The following is a 19,613-nucleotide window of genomic DNA, read 5'->3' as shown; positions in this document are numbered from 1 at the left end:
ACTGCTAACAGAAGGGTCTCCTCTTCTAACAATATATTAGGGAGCTTTGTAAAATACCTTGCAACTGAGAACAGCTTATATTATCCATGGTCTACGAGAGACATTTTAGCAGGTTTCCGTATCACGTGAACACTTACACATCCATAGATAGTACATAATCTTAACCGTTTTCTGAAATTCCACAGGAATATCCACTGACAAATCTTGGTAAAAACATGGACCAACAGGAAAATTTGCCGGTAAGGGAGGCCAATTGTTCCTTCTTCCTGGAGAATCAAAGGTTACAAGAACAAACAAGATGTTGAAATTACAGAACGGTTAACGTGGACACAGCGGTAGAAGGAAAAGTCTAAACTATGAATTAAAGTAGTACTCGTGTATTTACAAAAACAAAACGTTACTAGGATGACATACGGAAACTCTAAATTCATGCTTTCTGACACATCAATGGCTTGACGAAGGCACTGTCCACATCACGTTATGGACTATATTTAACGTATACGGTGGGAAAATTTTCCGACATATAAATGGACGCCTCAGACGGATGCCTTAATGTGGCATCAGTCACCCATTCATAAGGGCTTTATTTTCTTTAATCAATAACACATAATTTGTAGTTAAAGGGAATTTCCCGAATTAGAAAAAGATGGCCGCTTTTTGTTTTTTTTTAATGGGGCTAGGTATACAACACACAGTACATTGACAAGAGTGGTGCCGTTTCTGGAAGAAAGCAGCCATGTTTACATTGACTCATTCAGATTGTCCCTCTAAAACACTGGTCTCCAATTTTTAGCTCTCCAGCGGTTGCAAAGTGACAACTTCCAGCATACCTGGACAGCCGCAGGCTCGGTGTTGTAGCGTGGCAACAGCTAGAGAGCCAAATCCTTCTGGCAGAGCCATAAAAAAATAAAATACTTTTCCCTTATGCGACCGGTTGAGTACAATAAGCGGACATGGCAGAATTATCCAGCGCTCATACAATCTTCACACTTGCCTCCCAGCTGGTTCAGACTTTGAATCTCCCGCTCCCTGCGGTCTAATTCTGCGGCTTTCCTTTCCAGTTCTTCCTGGCGCTTCAGGAGCTCAGCCTGGGTTATAGCATGTTCCTTAAGAGAAATCTAGTTTAAGAATGACATCAACCTGAACGCAAATTGTTCTGAACCTCTCCATTGTTTTACTAAATATGATATAAAGGGTTCTGTATGCTAAAGAAAAAGGGAGCACCCTAGATTATAAATTGCAACTATTGGCACATTCTAGAATAAAATCATAATTTTTTTTATTTTTCCTTGCGATCTAGCGGTTGTGGTAATGTAAATTATTTCGTTTGCTCTGGTGTCGCCATCATAGTATCTGGTGTATGGACTTCAGGACACACGACCACCACTCTCACATGACATGCGACATTTGATTTCCAAGCCGCTTCTTTACTATGGTGTAGTGAGTAAATAACAGAGGTTTAGACATGATAGGTCTCAGGACAACGAATATGCGAACGTCCCCTAAAACCACCAATGAGGAACTGTAAAAGGAACTTGAAAAAGCGAATGAGTAACTCTTGAGCAAGCATCATTGATTATTATTTCTACTTTAAAAAGGAGCATTTCGATTTGGACAACCACTTCCTGTATGACGGGTAACCCAATAAGATTATTGCTACTGGGACACCCTGCGATCAACGGTCCCAATATCTGCAGGGAAAATAAAGCATTACACACTTTGAGTGTAACATTCTGCTATGGCTAAAAGAAGGGATCCCATACAGGTAACAAGGCACATAGAGAGAGGTTGTCTAAAGCAGACAGAGCATGTCTACAGCCTAACATATCAGGTTACAATTTCGTCTCAAGTGTGAAGGACAGTGGTATGATTTACATAGACGTGGAATGTATGAGACTTAAAGTGACCCTGTGGTCTCAGGACAAAATTACAAACGATGGGGTATATGTAGCAATATTACCTGGTGCCCCCTAGTTGCGTCCCTCAGCTGTGGATCTGCAGTTTTAGGGTCTGTGCGGACTCAAAATGGCCACAGCGCTTCTCAGAGTCCATGACACTCCCTCTGTTCATAGATTGGACAGAGCTGCTCACGTGAGCAGATCTGGCCAACTCGAGACCAGTGGGAGTGTCTCAAACTCGTAGGCCAAGTAGCGCTACAGCCATTTTGGGACAGCACAGAGAGGACCCTAAAACAGCAGATCCACGGCATAGGGGCGAAACTGGAGGACACCAGGTGTTCCTACTCAACATACCCGATCACATTTAAAATGTTGTCCCAGGACGGGAGGGTCGCAAAAAAATGATAATTCGCAATGTGGCCAATCAATCGTTCGTACACCTTCATGTTTAAAGCAAAATCAGCTAGAATTAGGCTATGTTCAAACTTGTCTTGTGGCTTCCGGAAGCCACAACACTCTGCTGGTTCGGTCATACACCAGATACAGCCGGCACCTGAAAGACCCCATTGAATTACTATGGGGTCTGTTGGCTTATGGTGTGTGGTGTCCATCGTTTCGATGGGAAAAGTAGTGCTGCAGGCAGCGTTATGTTTCTTATCAATATTGATGGAATTTACAATGGAGGCGCTGATCGAGGCCTCTGACGCAGATGTGAACATAGGGAATGCTCTGGGATATGTGAATTACACTATGTACAAAAGTAGACCAAAAACTGAAGTCATCTGATGCCACTGTCTGCAGCTGCTTTTTATGGTGTATCTAAAATATAATAGAGAGTGGCAAGTACATGTGTTCTGTAAAATGAACATTTACTGAAAGAGAATAGGACTTGCTCAAAACTCTTCTACACGGACATGTTCCTTGAAGATACAGTTCAGTAGACTACCTGTGCAATCTGTGTGTAAGCAGGAGGTTCCTCGGTTGGCTTCATTATGGCCGGTTGTGTGCTAGGAGCAGAGGTCGGCATTTTCACTTTTGCTACTGGTTGTGGCTGAGTGAATAAAGAAAAAAAAAAGTCAGACATTAATAAACCGAAAGGTAATTGAGCCGCCCAAACTCGAGGATTAGATAAGGAAACGTTGATATTTGATAGGAATGGAGTCATATCCGAACAAATAATATGTTGAAATCCATATACGTCATTGATATGTATTGATCCGTTTTCACAACCTCCATTTGCCTACTCTGAAAGGTAGCCGCACATAATACCTTGTAATTGCTATATGTGAAATGTACTAATATGTCTGGAACAAGGAAGGGGGAGAGGAGTGGGGTTAAAGAGTCTCTGTCACCACATTATCAGTGGCCTATATTGTACATGATGTGATCGGCGCTGTAATGTAGATTACAGCAGTGTTTTTTTTACATAAAAAAACTATCAATTTTGACGGAGTTATGACCTATTTTAGATTTATGCTAATGGCTTTCTTAATGCCCAACTGGGCGGTTTTTAGCTTTTGACCAAGTGGGCGTTGTAGAGAGAAGTGCATGACGCTGACCAATCAGTGTCATACACTCTACTATGTGCTGAATACATGAATGGAGAGAAGTGTATGACGCTGATTGATGTATGATGTTCCATTATTTGATGTATAAAATCAGCCGTGTCAACAGCCCCATTTCGGGTCAATTGTTCCTACTCCGGCCGTGTGACGGCAGTTCGAAGACCGCCCGTCAAACGGTCGAGAATGCCTGTCGTGTGAATAGGGCCTTGGGTTCACGTTTCACCAGTTCCACGACACTAGTTTGCACACTATCCAATTCTGGAAAGTTGCAATGCGGCTGCTTACTGTGGGGTCCGAGACTTCATAGACAATCTTATTCCTAGCGAATGTGCCGTGCTGCTGCTCGGGTGCGCCAAGACAGTTTCTACCTAGTAGTTTATACAAACGCCAGAACGTTTGGGTTTGATGGAACTTTTAGTGCCACAGAACTGCTCTATTGGCTCAAATCCATAAAGCAGTAGACGTGTATATACCGAAGGGCTCATAATTTACGGAAGGCTCATGTAATAAACAGGGATAAGAGAGCTCTCCTAAACTGTAGAAGTAGAAGGCAGTACAGGCATGAAGATGTGCATATACATTAGCGCTAGAGAAAGCAACAGCATCCAAGATTCACGGATCTTAAATAAAACATGTATTACTTGGAGGGACATGTCCACACTAGAAAAGTCTGAAACCAGGAGCAGGTTGTAAACTGCATATCAGGGGGTCTGAAAATTAATAAACTTTTTTAGCTCAAGGTAAGCACTAACATACGTTAAGTATTTTTTCCCCATGTCAAAGGTGTCCATTTTTTTAAAGAATGTTTTTAGTCCAAACAATAAAAGGAAAATACTTACGGTTTTGGAATCTGAGAAGGGATTGTATTCTTCTAACCCAGGGGGGGCATTTCTGGTCACCTGTGTGACTGAAGGATCCTGTAGGAAATAAAAATGAAATACTTTGTTACATTGGATGTCAATCTCGGCAAATCAATGCAATGCAGTTACAGAGAACAGCTAAGGCCCTGCTACCACGACAGGGTTTCCTGGCCGTGTGACGGCCGTTAAAAAAACGTCCGTCGCACGGCCGCAGTAGGAACAATAGACCCCAAATGGGGCTATTCACACGACCGATTTCTTGACGGCCCGGGAAACCGGGGCGGTCAAAAAATGGGACATGCCTTATTTTCGTCCATTCTCCCGGCCCCCATAGAAGTCTATGAATGTGCTCCAAGTGACGGCCGTGTATTATGTCGCTCGCTTTCTCTCCTCCGCAGTGCATGTGAGGAGGAGGAGGGTATTTTTTGCTCCGTGTAGGAGTGGAATCCCCAATCCCCGGCAACGCTGTGGCCAGGGATTCCACTCCAGGTGAAGTCCCTGACTTCACTATCCATATATGGACAGTGTAGTGAGGGACTTCTCCAGGAGAAGTCCCCTAGAGGAAGGAGGGGGGCCGCGTGGCACTACCTACAGGAGGGGGGCCGCGTGGCACTACCTACAGGAGGGGGGCCGCGTGGCACTACCTACAGGAGGGGGGCCGCGTGGCACTACCTACAGGAGGGGGGCCGCGTGGCACTACCTACAGGAGGGGGGCCGCGTGGCACTACCTACAGGAGGGGGGCCGCGTGGCACTACCTACAGGAGGGGGGCCGCGTGGCACTACCTACAGGAGGGGGGCCGCGTGGCACTACCTACAGGAGGGGGGCCGCGTGGCACTACCTACAGGAGGGGGGCCGCGTGGCACTACCTACAGGAGGGGGGCCGCGTGGCACTACCTACAGGAGGGGGGCCGCGTGGCACTACCTACAGGAGGGGGGCCGCGTGGCACTACCTACAGGAGGGGGGCCGCGTGGCACTACCTACAGGAGGGGGGCCGCGTGGCACTACCTACAGGAGGGGGGCCGCGTGGCACTACCTACAGGAGAGGGGCCGCGTGGCACTACCTACAGGAGGGGGGCCGCGTGGCACTACCTACAGGAGGGGGGCCGCGTGGCACTACCTACAGGAGGGGGGCCGCGTGGCACTACCTACAGGAGGGGGGCCGCGTGGCACTACCTACAGGAGGGGGGCCGCGTGGCACTACCTACAGGAGGGGGGCCGCGTGGCACTACCTACAGGAGGGGGGCCGCGTGGCACTACCTACAGGAGGGGGGCCGCGTGGCACTACCTACAGGAGGGGGGCCGCGTGGCACTACCTACAGGAGGGGGGCCGCGTGGCAAAAAATGTACAAATTAAATTCATCCGATTTTAAAACTGACAGGTAAAAAAACGGATGCAAAACGGGTCAAAATTGGCTGTTAAAAACGGAAATACGGCCCGAAACAGATGCAAAACGGCCGACAATCGGACCCGGTCGTGTCATTAGAGCCTTAGGGTTCCGTCTGAGCTTTCAGTCAGTGACTAATCCGGCGCCAATGGTTTCCATTTGTCTCCGTTGTACAAGGGTTTCGTAGTTTTGACAGAATAGTGTAGTCGACGACGCTATTGATTTCATTAAAATGACAGAACCCTTGCACAACTGAGACAAACTGAAACCATTGGCACCGGATTCGTCACCGTGGAAATCAATGGTGATGGAAACCTGCGGTTTCCGTTTGTGTCAGGGCTCCGTTCTGAAGGAACGTCAGAAAAGAGCCATGACAGATATGTGAACGAAGCCTAAGACTATTATAGCCTCTGCTGGGTTAATCACACAAAGTATCCATAACAAGCAGTAGCTCCAGCTAACAGTGTGGTCTTCTGGGTCTGCCAAGACTTTTTATGGAATTAGGAAACTGCACATTCATGAATTTTGATTTTATATAAGATCAGCTGCTTTTAAAAAAAAAAGATCTCAACTCCCACTGCAAGTTAAAGGAGAAGCAAGGACTACCTAGAAGGACCTTTCTGGACTCTTAAAATCATGCAGCCAACTGAAACCGATAATTGGCCAAATACCCCAATGGGGCAGAATTATTAACGGAGTCTAAAATAAAGAGGGCATAAACCTAGAGGAGATACGCAAAAGATGCGCTGTGTGACAGATTTAAGGCATCTATTTAGACAAAGTTGATAATTTATGCCACGCCGGCTTACTTTCGACCAGCATTTTTTGCCAAAATTGCAGCACGTCATTAAAAAATGTGCAGAATTTTAGGAATCCACTCAGCCACGTCTCTTTTTAAAAGAGATTAGTGAGGTGCAAAATGTGTCTAAGAGGTCCTTTTATGCGGCCTGCTCATGAATCGGCGCTTGTTTGCTCCTTTCACAGGAAGATATGATTGGTAATGTATGGCAGGGAGTCATCGTTCCTACGATCGCTCGTCCCCAATGCATTACGTCAGCAGCACATCTTCCTGTTTACGCAGTGAGATGTGCAGCCGACTAGCGACCATTTTATTGGAAGTATAAACTATATGATTATGAATTAGCATTTGCTCGTTCAACGACTGATTGTTGCCCTCTACACAGAGCAGTGATCCGGTACTAGCGCTCATATGAACGTCCATTTGCCCGATCAGTACCCAGTGTAAAAGGGCCTTAAAACACGTAACAAATCTGGCACAACATGTACGTCAGTTTTTTGGTGCAATTTGTGCAAGAAATTGCATTTGCCATAGTAAATACACCCCAAATTTATGGGCTAAAAAAGCACCATGACCGATAGATCCACATAAATGTTCAAACCAACTCGAAACAGACAAAGGATGACTGCCTCATATGGGCTGTGTATGTTTCCATCATACAATCAGTGAAGACTATTAAAACCCGGAGGATCACGGGAACGATAGCTGGATCCCAGCCACATTACCGTAACAATCAATGACCAATCCTATACTTATCCTGTTACACACCATTAAGTGGCACAGCAAGCAGCAGAGTAACCAGAACTTGGGTGCATCTACTCGGTGGCAAATTGGTAGAGCTAGAAGTTATTACTAACAACATCAAGCTTCATCTCGCCTGGCAGACGTGGGTACAGAACACTAATGCCACGCCAACAAAGCAGCTGTCATAATGACCGTGCTAACAGGTACTGATGCAGAAGGAGCACGTGGCAGCCGGCGACAGGCTGCTTGTATGCAGCTTCCTGCCCATAGACAGCGCATTGTGGCTGGCAGACTTGTCCAGGTTTGTTGAAAAGTTAAAATGATTGGAGTTGTGGTCTGGAATAAAAGACAAATTCTGACTCCATTGTTTAACCTGCCACCTGGCCAGGTGCCATTTTCCACACACATTCGCTGGCCTTCTCAGGTCTCACCTGGGAAGCGACACAAGTTCTAATTTCCATGCAGGCTTCTATAAAGTGCTGTGCTTGGCATCTATAGGAACAGCGTGTCCCTCGTACAACAAGAATACATATAGACTAATATTAGATTATTCACAAGCAATGGGAAAATGCTACCTGCTTTCAACGCCACACAAGCCTGGCATAAGAAAAACCCTAAACAGAAAATAAGCCAACATCTAAAGCTGAAAAGCGTCAACTTTCAGACATCAGATTAGTGAACCCTACACACAAACATATAATCCAGATTATTAATGTGCCGCATAGTTACATCCAGCATCACACGAGGTGTGGGCATTGCACGAAGACCCCACTTTGTTCAGGTTTCCAGAACTTACCGAGGCATCCTGCACCAGAGACCCATGGGTCTCTGTATCTTCCTGACTGTCACCTCCTGATGCCGACTGAGACACATGCACTCCCATTGTCCTGTATGCTGGCACTCTACAGGTGCCATGAGACACCGCCCGCTCTCTGCTGCAGTACTTGACAAGCTACCGATGCACCTTCTCCCAGCGCTACACCAACAATGACAGGGAGATGATGGATCCCACCCCCACCCTCAGCGCTTACAAGAGCATCACGTATGTGAAGTCTCAGGAACAAATATTTTAAAAGGGGTTTTTGGGCTAAAAATACCCCATATGCTTGTCATACATGTAAAAAAAAAAAACAACCTATTCAAGCCGCTTTACCATTGGCCGACAGCGTCAGACTGTGTAGGGACACCCCAATTGACAAGGGAAGTAGTAATACCTAGTTACGTTATTCATACATTTCCAGGAGAAATAACAGAGGAACGGCACAATGCAAAGTTATAAGCAAGGGTTCAGCATTGTATATGTATGGGGAATAGAAGTGATCAGTCCTTTTTACTTCTAGAACAAGCAGAACGGAGCCTAAATGGCAATATTGTGGGGCCCGATTGACTTTATATATTGTTGTTCCCGCTGTTAGAATATGCAGCATTTACTTACTTTTGTAGTCTTACTGATTTGCTTTCCCTTTTAAATTTGCTGCAGATTTGACGCCGCTTGTTTTTTTTGTGCTGTGTCTGAACACTAAATCTGAACCCCAAGTATTTTTGCAGGGATGTCCCCCGAATAAGAAAACATGGCTTAGGCCTTGTTCACATCTATGCTCGCCATTCTTTTTATCTGCCCTGTCAGAAGATCAAAACAAGGGAATAACCGGAAACGCCGCTTCCATTTTACCACAGACACCACTGGCAGCCGATGGAACCCATTAACTTCAGCACATGCTGCACTATTGTTTCCGGTATTCTCGGACAGATCTGCGACGAAGGCCCCTAACAGAGCCTATAAGGGTCAGTTCACACAGAGTTCTTTTTACACGTTTGACGCGGAAACCGCGTCAGAAAACGCGCCAAAAAACAGCCGAAAGTGCCTCCCATTGATTTCAACGTGAGGTGGAGGCGTTTTTTTCCCACGAGCGGAAAAAATAGCTCGTGGGAAAAAGGGACATGCCCTATCTTCGGGTGTTTACGTCTCTGACCTCCCATTGGGAGGAGAAAGCGTATTTCGCAGGGTTTTTTGCCCGCAGAGCTCAATGGCCGCGGGCGAAAAAAACACAGCGAAAATCGGCGTGCAGGCATTCCAAACGGAATTTTGAGGCAGATTTTCTGCCTGCAAAAAACTCCATGTGAACCCGGCCCAAAAAGCAGATGTGAACGAGGTTTTAATCCAATAAGATTTACAAAATGATATGAAAATATTTCTTACAACAAAAAAAACAAGAATTCGCAATGGTCGGTAACCAAACAAAGGTGGTGGTGTTTATTTTTCCCACCTCCGCTCTCTGTTTATGGGACGGGGGGGGGGGGGGGGGGTCAGGGAGTAATTTAATACACGGTTTGTGAGATCTAAAAAAACTTAATAAAAATATGTCCTATCCGGCACATACTACAGACCCAGGAAACAAGTGACGTTGTGGTCACTTTAAGACGACATTTCGAGCTGTGAAGAACAATCTGTCCAGTCACCACTGAAAAGCTTCTTAGTATTCGGTAACTAATAACCCCTTACTGACCATTCTATCCTTATCCAAAGCAACAAACCCACAACTCCGCATAACCCTGCTGTGACGCTTCCACCCGGCAATTTCAGCCAGTCTTCTTGTAATAGTAGAATTAAATGCAAAAATAGGCAAAGAATTAACCCTGAATGTCATGGACTGATCTGCTCGTGGAATGACATAAGACGTGAGTCGGCACCTCCGGGTTTGTTAGCGTGTGCGCCGCCAGTCACAGCACATTTCACTTTTAAAGTGTAGGGAATATAACAGTATTGTCATTTGAAATAACCCTTTATAGTCCATGTTTGTACATATCCTCGCGCCTGCAGAGCGCTGCTGCTGCATTTTTGTGTTATTTACAAGACAAGAAGGAGTACGGATAATAGAAGTTCTACCTACGGATTGTAGCACGGACCCACTACCAATGCGATCTCCATCTCCTGGGATGTGAATGGACAGGGGAGGGTCTCGCTGGGTTTACACGTGGATAACCTCCCTGATCTTCCATAAGAATACCAGACGACAGTGACTAATCCTGCCATCACGTGGTCTCAGATAAAGAGGGTAACACGGAGCTGTATATAATAAGAAGCGCGGCTGGAGGCCTCACCTAAGAGGAACCTTCTAGGCCTTGCGATTATCTTGGGTCTCTAGCCTCCTTTTCTTTGACCCTGGACTGTCCTGTATTACAATTCATATAATGAAGCATTATTCAATTAAAAAAACAAGTCTGCTTGTTTCACGGGAAGGATCGATCCCCCTACATAGACCTCAGATCAGAGACCGTCTACCGCTGTGTTGTCTGAAACCGGAGAGCAGGCAAGTAAACAAGGCTTCTCCAATCTAGTACCCCAAGAAGTCAGACATTGATGAATTCACTTCATATATAATAATGAAATACTCAAGACATGACCGGAAGTGTGCTCGATTTGAATGCGCAAAAAATGGGCCTGTGTTTCACGCATGTAACGGTCCGCGAGACGTCAGTGTGGTTTCCGTGTGTCATCTGGATTTCTCGTCTGTGCTTCTCCTCGGCAACCACTTTTTTTTCAATGCATTTCTTTAGCAACCGATGCATGAAACACAGATGCCATCTATGTGACGTCCGTTATTTTTACGCACCCATTGACTTCAATGGCGATGTGGTGTGCAAAAACGCAACAGAATAGGACATGCGGCAAGCTTCAGGCAACGGGTACACGCTGCGTGAAAAAGCACGGACGTGTGCATAGCATTAGTCAGTGTGCCAGACAGCACAGACGTATAATACACTCATGTGAATAAGGCCTTAGGTTGCGTTCCTGGTTTTAGTTTAAAAGATAGCTGCAAAATCCGTGGGAACAAGACATTACACTGTTCACATCTGCCTCAAATTCCATAGTTTTTGTCGGACAAAAAAAAACCAGCATGCAAATCAACGAACACCACGACGGAAAGCCATTAAAGCAATAGTTTCCATCGGGCGACGTTGGGGTCGCGTGGCAAATACGGAGCTTCCATCTTTCTCGTTATTCTGCATTTTAATTAGTTACTTAGGCTCTGTTTACATCCGCGTCATGGCTCGACCGCTGCGCCATACAAACGCCTCCTCACTGACTGTGCTGGAGGGTTGGTACACAGGGTTTCAGGGGTGGCCCTGTGTATAGGTGATTGATGTTGTTTATAAGGAAAAAAACAAAAACTTTGGAAGACCCGTGAGTTCTCCTGTTTTATGTAAAGGGAATCTGTCAGTAACTAGGACGGCTTCTCTGAGGGCAGCATAAAGTATTCAGACACGAACGCCTCATACTTAGAGAACCGGTCAGGTCCTCAAAAAAGTTAAATTGCTGCCACAGCTGGATTCCTGCCCCGTTTTCAGCACCTTTTTTGATCACTCTACGTGCCTCTGGTCAATCTATTCATGAATTGGCTTATAAGTGGCCGAAACAAATAGCGAAACTGATAACGCAGGGGACGGAAGCATGTAGTGAGATTTAAAAAATGGCGATGGAATCCAGATATGATGGCAATGTAACTTTTTTAGGGACATGGACGTCCTCTAGGTTAATTTTAGTGAACTTGCGTTAGAACATTACAGCGCACAAATTGCGCTGGGAGAAAGGAGTCCGGCATATTCATGAGCTTCGGTGTCCTCCGCCGATTGACAGCTTTCTCGATATGCACAGTTGGGGTATGTTCACATCTAACACACACTGCAGATTATCCGCAACGGATTTAATTGCGGAAAATCCACAACGTATTACAGTAGCAGCAGAATTTAACAAATCTAAAGGGCCTTTCACACAGGCCAATAAGCGGTCGGTGCAGCGAGCGCCGATCAACGAAACATGAGCTGATCGGCGCTCGTTTGCTCCTGTCACACGGAGCTATGGATGGGGACGAGCGGTTGTTACTCTGATCGCTCGTCCCCATACGTTATCATCGTGTTTACACGGGGATGTGCTGCCAACAATGATAATATTTCACTTTTTTAAAACGATACGACCAGCAGATGATTGAGTGTTTGCTCGTTCTTCTGCTGATCTTTCCCCTGTTTACACAGGACAGTTATCAGCAACGAGCGTTCTATGACCGCTCGTCTGCCCGATAATCGGCCGGTGTAAAACCCCCTTTACCCACAAGCAATGTAAAAAAAAATAGTTTTAATCCACAGCATGTCAATTTCTGCTTTGGAATGGCTGCTTTTCTGTTGCAGGTTTTCCCCAATGAATTCAACGGGGTGTTAAAACCCGCAACAAAACAGCGATTTTTTTTCGGTGAAAAACCTGCGATTCCACCGCAACTCAGAAAAAAAAAATACTTTTTGGGTCACCCCAAAACCTAACATCTATACGACATCTTGATGGAATTTTCTTTATAAATCTCACTTCTAGACTTTGCGTTGTCATGTGACAAGCACATGGTTACTGACAGGAAGTGTCATCTCCTGGATATCTAGGTCTACAGTATTCCCAGCTGCTGGTGACTCACAGTCATTATGGACATCCAGCGGCTGTCATGGGCTGCACAGCAGACCTGCCACTAAAGTTACACATCCAACTGGACAAGATTTCTATGTTACCGGAGTAAACGCACACATATTTCCCCAAGACACAAGTCTTTTAAAGCCTAAAACAAAACGACTTGCTGACATTGCTTTCCAAGGAAGCAGATCTGTCCTTATAGCAGCCAGTATGGACGGACGCTGCCCCCGCTTCACTCCCATCTGCCCCACCTTCTTATCCTACAGGCTGTAGAAGGGGCTGAGGACGTGAAGGAACAAAGGACTGCAGTATCAGATTGCACACAGGGCTTGTTTATAGTCTGCACAGGAGAAGTATACACAAAAAATTTGATATTGTTTTTAGAAAAATGCTTATTTGTTTTATTTTAGATGCATTGGAGCAATAAAAAACAAACAAAAAAAAAAAAACTAAGACCTCATGCCCACTTCAGTTTTTTCCATTAGGGTGCTAGCCGTTTTTCTGACGGCTAGCACCCTGAACCCATTCATTTCAATGGGACCATGCACACTTCAGTTTTTTTTTTGACGGTCCGTTGCTCCGTTCCGATCCAAAGTAGAGCATGTCCTACTGTGGTCCGAGATTCCGTGACCGTGAGGCCCATGCAAGTCAATGAGGCCGTCAAAAAAACTGAAGGCACACGGAAGGCATCCGTGTGCTGTCCGTGTGTGACGGAGCCGTTGCCTAGCAACCGCCGGGCGGGCAGAAAAACAAAACAGAAATATGACACTAATCGGCAGCCACTTGTCTATATCAATCACTGATAGAGAAAAGAGGCTGCTGAAAACTGTGTCGGAAGTGTGCACGAGGCCTAAGGCTGGGTCCACACAAAGTTTATTGCAGGAGGAAAATCTGCCTCAAAATTCAATTTGGAATTTTGAGGCAGATTTTCCTCTGCCTGCACGCCGACTTTCACTGCATTTTTCACCCGTGGCCATTGGGCGCCACGGGCATAAAACGCCGCAAAATACGCTTTCTCTACCTCCCATTGATGTCAATGGGAGGTCAGAGGGGTAAACGCCCGAAGATAGAGCATGTCCCTTTTTCCCGCAAGCCGGTTTTTCCGCTCGCGGGAAAAAAACACCTCCGTCTCCCATTGAAATCAAATCAAAGTTTTTGGGCGCATTTGCCAACGCTGTTTCCGATGCAAAAAACTCTGTGTGAACTCCCCCTAAAGTGTGTATATAAACAGCATGGCGGCTGAATGGTTTTAGAACTGTTGCTTTGCAGCACTCCGAATCTAACCAAGGTAAAAACCTACATAATGGAAAAAAACAAAAAACCTCTATATAAGGCTTCATTCACATCAGTGTCAGGGCTCCGTCCCGAAGGAGCTTTTTGTCGGAACTGAGCCCGGACTGGCACAAACTGAAACCATAGATTACCGTTTGCACCACCATTGATTTCAATGGTGACGGATGAGGTGCCAACTGTTTCCGTTTGTCTCCGTTGTGCAAGGGTTCCGTCGTTTTGACTGAATCAATACCATAGTCGAGCACGGAGGGAAGGAATAGATAAATGGGGCACAGACCACAAAAGCCCAAACCGCACCAGATCGCACACCACGTGTAAACTTCAGCCACCATTCTGCAGACACGGCAGATGAAAAACAGCTCAACATGTAACCCGCAGCATCTCGCAGCTCATAAATAATGTGACACCGGACCGGCATGTAACCAGACACAAGAGGCTCTGCTCTAATGAAATGACAGCGGTCACCACCTCAAATCATTTTACACACGTTCCTTTAGGATTACACAAATATGTCCATGTAGATTTATACAAAAAGATGACAAGAACTCCCAAGGAACGAGTAACTGCTGCAAGATGTCGGTAGGTTTTAGAGCCATTTTGTAGTGGGTATAACATAAGATAGGCCATTTCATTTCTGACGTGTAGGGGAAGGGTTAACGGCTCATGCATAAAGCCTCATCACAACTCCATATTACTTCCAAGTGGTAGGGGCCGCATATTGTACCTACGTATGCCCCCTCCTAGGGAGAAGATCTCCGGACGAACGACACTAGGCGAAGCCTCTCCAACCTTAGTCCACTGCCGGTAACTGCTTTATATCCTTATAGCCCAAGGCTACTTGCTGCAACGTACCCAGTAAAAAGCCCACATGATCTGCCATTGAGGAGCGAAGACTGAAAGAAGTCGTCGGAGCCATCAGAAGACGACGTCACATGAAGCCTCTCGGTGCCTGGACTTCTGGTTGCAGAATTATTTCCGCAGTAAGTCCCCCAGAGATCAGACAGTTATCACCTGTCCTGTGCGGAGGTGATAAATGGGTGATTTTGGGACAAGCCCTTTAATTCACAGGTCTGCAGTCAGTTGTAATTTCACCTGAAGGGGACGAATTACGGGAAATGTAGTACCGTAGTCGTCCATGTAAAACATGCATGGGCCTGAACTCTTACCAGCTCACCACTCCTGCTCCTAGAAGGGGGTCCCAAGTGCAATGAAGAGATATAATATACTTCTATTATAAGAATAATCACCAGCGCAGGCTATTATCCACAGTAACCAATCAGATAACTACTCACTTATTCACACGCAGGTTGATATTGGCATCCAGGTCCAAATAATTGTCATGTACCACTCGGTTTTATTAAGAGGAAACATGGCGTCCACCCACCAATCATAGTCAGTGATGAATCCTCAACCCCTGGCTGCTTGACACGAGCACTCTGGAAAAGGTGCTGCAAGTTCTGCAAGATTTTCTGTACTGACCGGAAGGGCTACTTACAAGACTTGGGCCATGTTCACATCTGCGTCTGAACCTCAGTCGCCGATAACACCCTTTTTTTAATTTTTTTACAAGAAAAACAGCGCTGCACGCAAAACCATTTTTCCTGTCAAAACTACGGACACCTCAGCAGAATCCATTATGAGTCAATGGGGTATCAGGGGCACGGCTGATGTTGGACGTACCCATCACATTGTTATGATGTCTTCTGGTAACAGGAGCCACAACACAGATGTGAATAGAGGTGAAGGTAAAGTCTATATCGTGACATGATACAAAGCTGTGGAGTCACAATAAATATTTTTAGAAAACTGTATTGGCAGCCGTGTAGATCTACTGAAATATACTTTAGGGTGGATTCACACGAACGTGTATTGGGTCCGTGCGGGCCGCGTGGTTTTCACGCGCCACGCACAGACCAATACAAGTCTATGGGGCAGTACAGACAGTCCGAGCTTTTTGGGCAGCGTTTGTCCGCTGCGCAAAAAGCGCGACATGGTCAATATCTCTGCGTATTTCGAGCATCACGCACCCATTGAAGTCAATGGGTGCGTGAAAACCACGCAGGTCGCACGGAAGCACTTCCGTGCGAACTGCCTGTTTCGCGCACCTGCTGTCAAAAGGATGAATGTAAACAGAAAAGTACCACGTGCTTTTCTGTTTACAAACATCCAAACGGAGTGTCTTTGAGATGAGCGAACCCGGACAACCGAACCGAACTTCACCGGGTTCGGCCGAACTCGTTTTGGCCGAGCCCGGCAAAAAAAATTCCGGTTCGCGTCGTCAGGAGATAGTCACTGTCCATGGTGCTGAAAGAGTTAAACTGGTTCAGCACCATGGACAGTGACTTCCGATCCCAATATACATGAAAGTATAAAAAAAAGAAGTTCTGACTTACCGATAACTCCCGGCTTCTTCCTCCAGTCTGACCTCCCGGGATGACAATTCAGTCCAAGTAACAGCTCCAGCCAATCACAGGCCAAGCACAGGCTGCACCGGTCACATGGACTGCGGCGTCATCCAGGGAGGTGGGGCCAGATGTCGAGAGGCGCGTCACCAAGGCAACGGCCGGGAGGGAAGTTCTCGGTAAGTGCGAACTTTTTCTTTTTTTTTTAACAGGTTTCTCGATATTGTGATCGGCATTCACTGTGGAGGGTGCTGAAAGAGTTAACTGCCGATCAGTTAACTCTTTCAGCACCCTGGACAGTGACTGACGTCGACTAGACTCATCTCTATGATGGCGGCTGCGCGAAAATCACGCAGCCGCGCATCATACACGGATGACACACGAGCTGTCAAGTGGTTTTTGCGTGCGCAACACGCCGCGTTTTTTGCGCACGGGAAAAACGCAACGTTCGTCTGAATAAGCCCTTAGGCTAAGGATCCACGGCGACTTTGGCCATGCCACCATCGCAGGTATTAAAGTCAACGTGGCCTTGTTGCGACCCGCAGGTTGCCGCGACCATGACACGACAGTTGCAAAGAGATCTGTACCGGCTGGATTTATTGGAACTGTCACGTCATGGTCGCAGCAACCTACGGGTCGCAACGAGGCCATATTGACTTTAAATACCGGATTGGGTGGCAGGGCCGTGTCCCAGCCAAAGTCGCAATGTAGCCATAGGATCCGTTGACATTGGCGTTACAGGTTTCTATCAGGTGTAGTGTGAACAGAGCCTTACATGCAAAACCGACTTTAACAACAGTGGCGGAGAAATCAAAGTGAAATTGATGGCTAGAATCTGGTAGAAGCCTGTATTCCGCGTATGTAGAGGCTGTCGCGATGTGCGGACAGGCATCCAGACATATCACCGCCTGCACCAGAAAACCAAGGCTTCTATAACTGGCATCTGATCACGTCACATGCAGGGAATTTGATTTGCTAAAATTGGTGTCACATTAGCACAAAACTGGAGAATTTCCGATTACAATTTTTTTTTTTAACTATTGATTGAATGCAAATCCCTAACAATGTCCAAGGGGGAGCTCATAGGAATAACGTGATAAAGTGACCGGTGTGCGACCACCTCAGAACATGAACACAAAGCCCCGCATATCTCACAGCCACCTCCTCGCCCAGCAATATTGGGAGATACCATATCATACAGGGGAGCCGGGAGATTTGATCCGCATTTACAGCTTGGCTGTCAACAAAGACCTGTCAATGAATGGTGGCGAACCATCACCTTAGTAACCACTCACATGTAGCTCACCTTAAACGGGTTGTTGAGGTCCGGATCTGCAAACGGATTGCTATCGAAGTCGGACATAGCGGTGGCGGGTCACGGGCAGCTCCCGGAGCACGGACCCGCACGCACCGTTATCCAAAGCAGAAAAATGGCCGCTCCGGATATGACGTCACTGCTTTACATACACGTAACCGAAGTAGTCCCAGCGAGGGTGTTCTATGGCCCCGCCCCTCAGCGTCATGTGGTTGAAGGGGCGCTGCTGTCTGTCATGGGGATTACGTGGGATGTTAGATGACAGAGTATCGTGTCAGTAATGAAATCCTGGGTTAAATTATAGATAGAGATTTGGTTAATATTACTGGGAACATTTTAATATTTATAAAGAAAGAAAAAAGTTTACAAGATCATTTTTTACTACCTCCCGACTTTTGGCCTTGAGGACAGAGCAATTTTTTTTATATTTCCCTCTTTGCATCCCGACGCTCATAACTTTTTTATTTTTTGTACGACGTAGTTGTATGAGACTTTGTTTTTTGCGGGACGAGTTGTACTTTATGTACGTACCATTTTTTGGTACAAATACATTATCGTTTAATTTCTATAAATTTTTAATTAGATTAAAATGCAGAAAAAAAGCAGTTGCGCAGCAGTTTTAATATTATTATTTTTTTACACCATACACCGATCATCATAAATAATGTTATACATTTGTTGTACAGGTTGTTACGGTCGTGGCGATACCAAATATGTCTATATTATTTCAGGTTTTGGGACTTATATTTTAAAAAGTTGATTTATTATAAAAAATGTGTATTTCTGTGTATTTTATTTACTTTTTATTTATTTATTTACCATTATTTTTTTTTTACATTCATTTAACTTTTTTTTTTAATCCCATAAAGGGATTTATCATTTTGATTTTGTAACTATAATGTACTGGCATAGATCTATATGCCAGTACATTAGCCTGTTACTGATCGTACACAGGCAGTTGTTAGGGCATACCTCAGTATGCCCTAACAACAGGAAATATGTTCAGACAGCCCTGGGGTCCTTCACTGGACCCTGGGCTGTCTGGCCATACGAGTTGTGGGCTTTGATCGCGTCACAGTTATTTTCTGTGACGCGATCAATGTGCAGTCCCCCCTCCTTGAACGCCGCGATCAGCTGTCATCGCGGCGTTCAAAGGGTTAACAGCGGAGAGAAGATGTTTCTCTCCTCTCCGCTGTCAGAGCGGGGCCGTGGCTGTGTATTACAGCCGTTGCCCCGCTCTCGATCGCACACACAGAGACGGCACAGACGGCTGTCACACAGGACGAGTATGCTCGTCCTAATGCGCGAAGTGCTCGCTGCTCAGGACGAGCATACTCGTCCTGTGTCGGCAACCAGTTAAAGGTCCACACGGTACGATGCCCCAGTAGTGCACACAGTATAATGTGTCTGTAGTTCCCCCATACAGTATCATGCCCCAGTAGTGCCCCCACACAGTATAATGTGTCTGTAGTTCCCCCATACAGTATCATGCCCCAGTAGTGCCCCCACACAGAATAATGTGTCTGTAGTTCCCCCATACAGTATAATGCCCCAGTAGTGCCCCCACACAGTGTAATGTGTCCGTAGTTCCCCCATACAGTATCATGCCCCAGTAGTGCCCCCACACAGTATAAAGTGTCTGTAGTTCCCCCATACAGTATCATGCCCCAGTAGTGCCCCACACAGTATAAAGTGTCTGTGATTCCCCCATACAGTATTATGTCCCAGTAGTGCCCCCACACAGTATAATGTGTCTGTAGTTCCCCCATATAGTATCAAGCCCCAGTAGTGCCCCCACACAGTATAATGTGTCTGTAGTTCCCCCATACAGTATCAAGCCCCAGTAGTGCCCCCACACTGTATAATGTGTCTGTAGTTCCCCCATAGAGTATCG

The 19,613-nt window shown here is 46.0% G+C and overlaps 1 protein-coding gene across 1 annotated transcript in view; it reads right to left on the bottom strand.

Annotated features, from left to right (window-relative positions):
* The window catches only part of SCAMP1 (secretory carrier membrane protein 1), a 30,742-nt gene extending 12,814 nt beyond the window's left edge, over positions 1–17,928 (bottom strand). The window contains exons 1-5 of the mRNA XM_075838674.1: positions 17,711–17,928; positions 4,303–4,380; positions 2,845–2,949; positions 991–1,106; positions 138–262 (exon numbers count right to left, since the gene is read on the bottom strand). Coding sequence (XP_075694789.1) covers positions 138–262; positions 991–1,106; positions 2,845–2,949; positions 4,303–4,380; positions 17,711–17,767 — 481 coding nt within the window. The 5' untranslated portion in view covers positions 17,768–17,928. The remainder of the gene's footprint in view (positions 1–137; positions 263–990; positions 1,107–2,844; positions 2,950–4,302; positions 4,381–17,710) is intronic.
* Positions 17,929–19,613: the final 1,685 nt, after the last annotated feature.

The sequence above is a fragment of the Rhinoderma darwinii genome, chromosome 1 (assembly GCF_050947455.1).
Source record: "Rhinoderma darwinii isolate aRhiDar2 chromosome 1, aRhiDar2.hap1, whole genome shotgun sequence".
NCBI classification, from domain to species: domain Eukaryota; kingdom Metazoa; phylum Chordata; class Amphibia; order Anura; family Rhinodermatidae; genus Rhinoderma; species Rhinoderma darwinii.
This window is presented reverse-complemented; position numbering and strand designations above follow the sequence as displayed.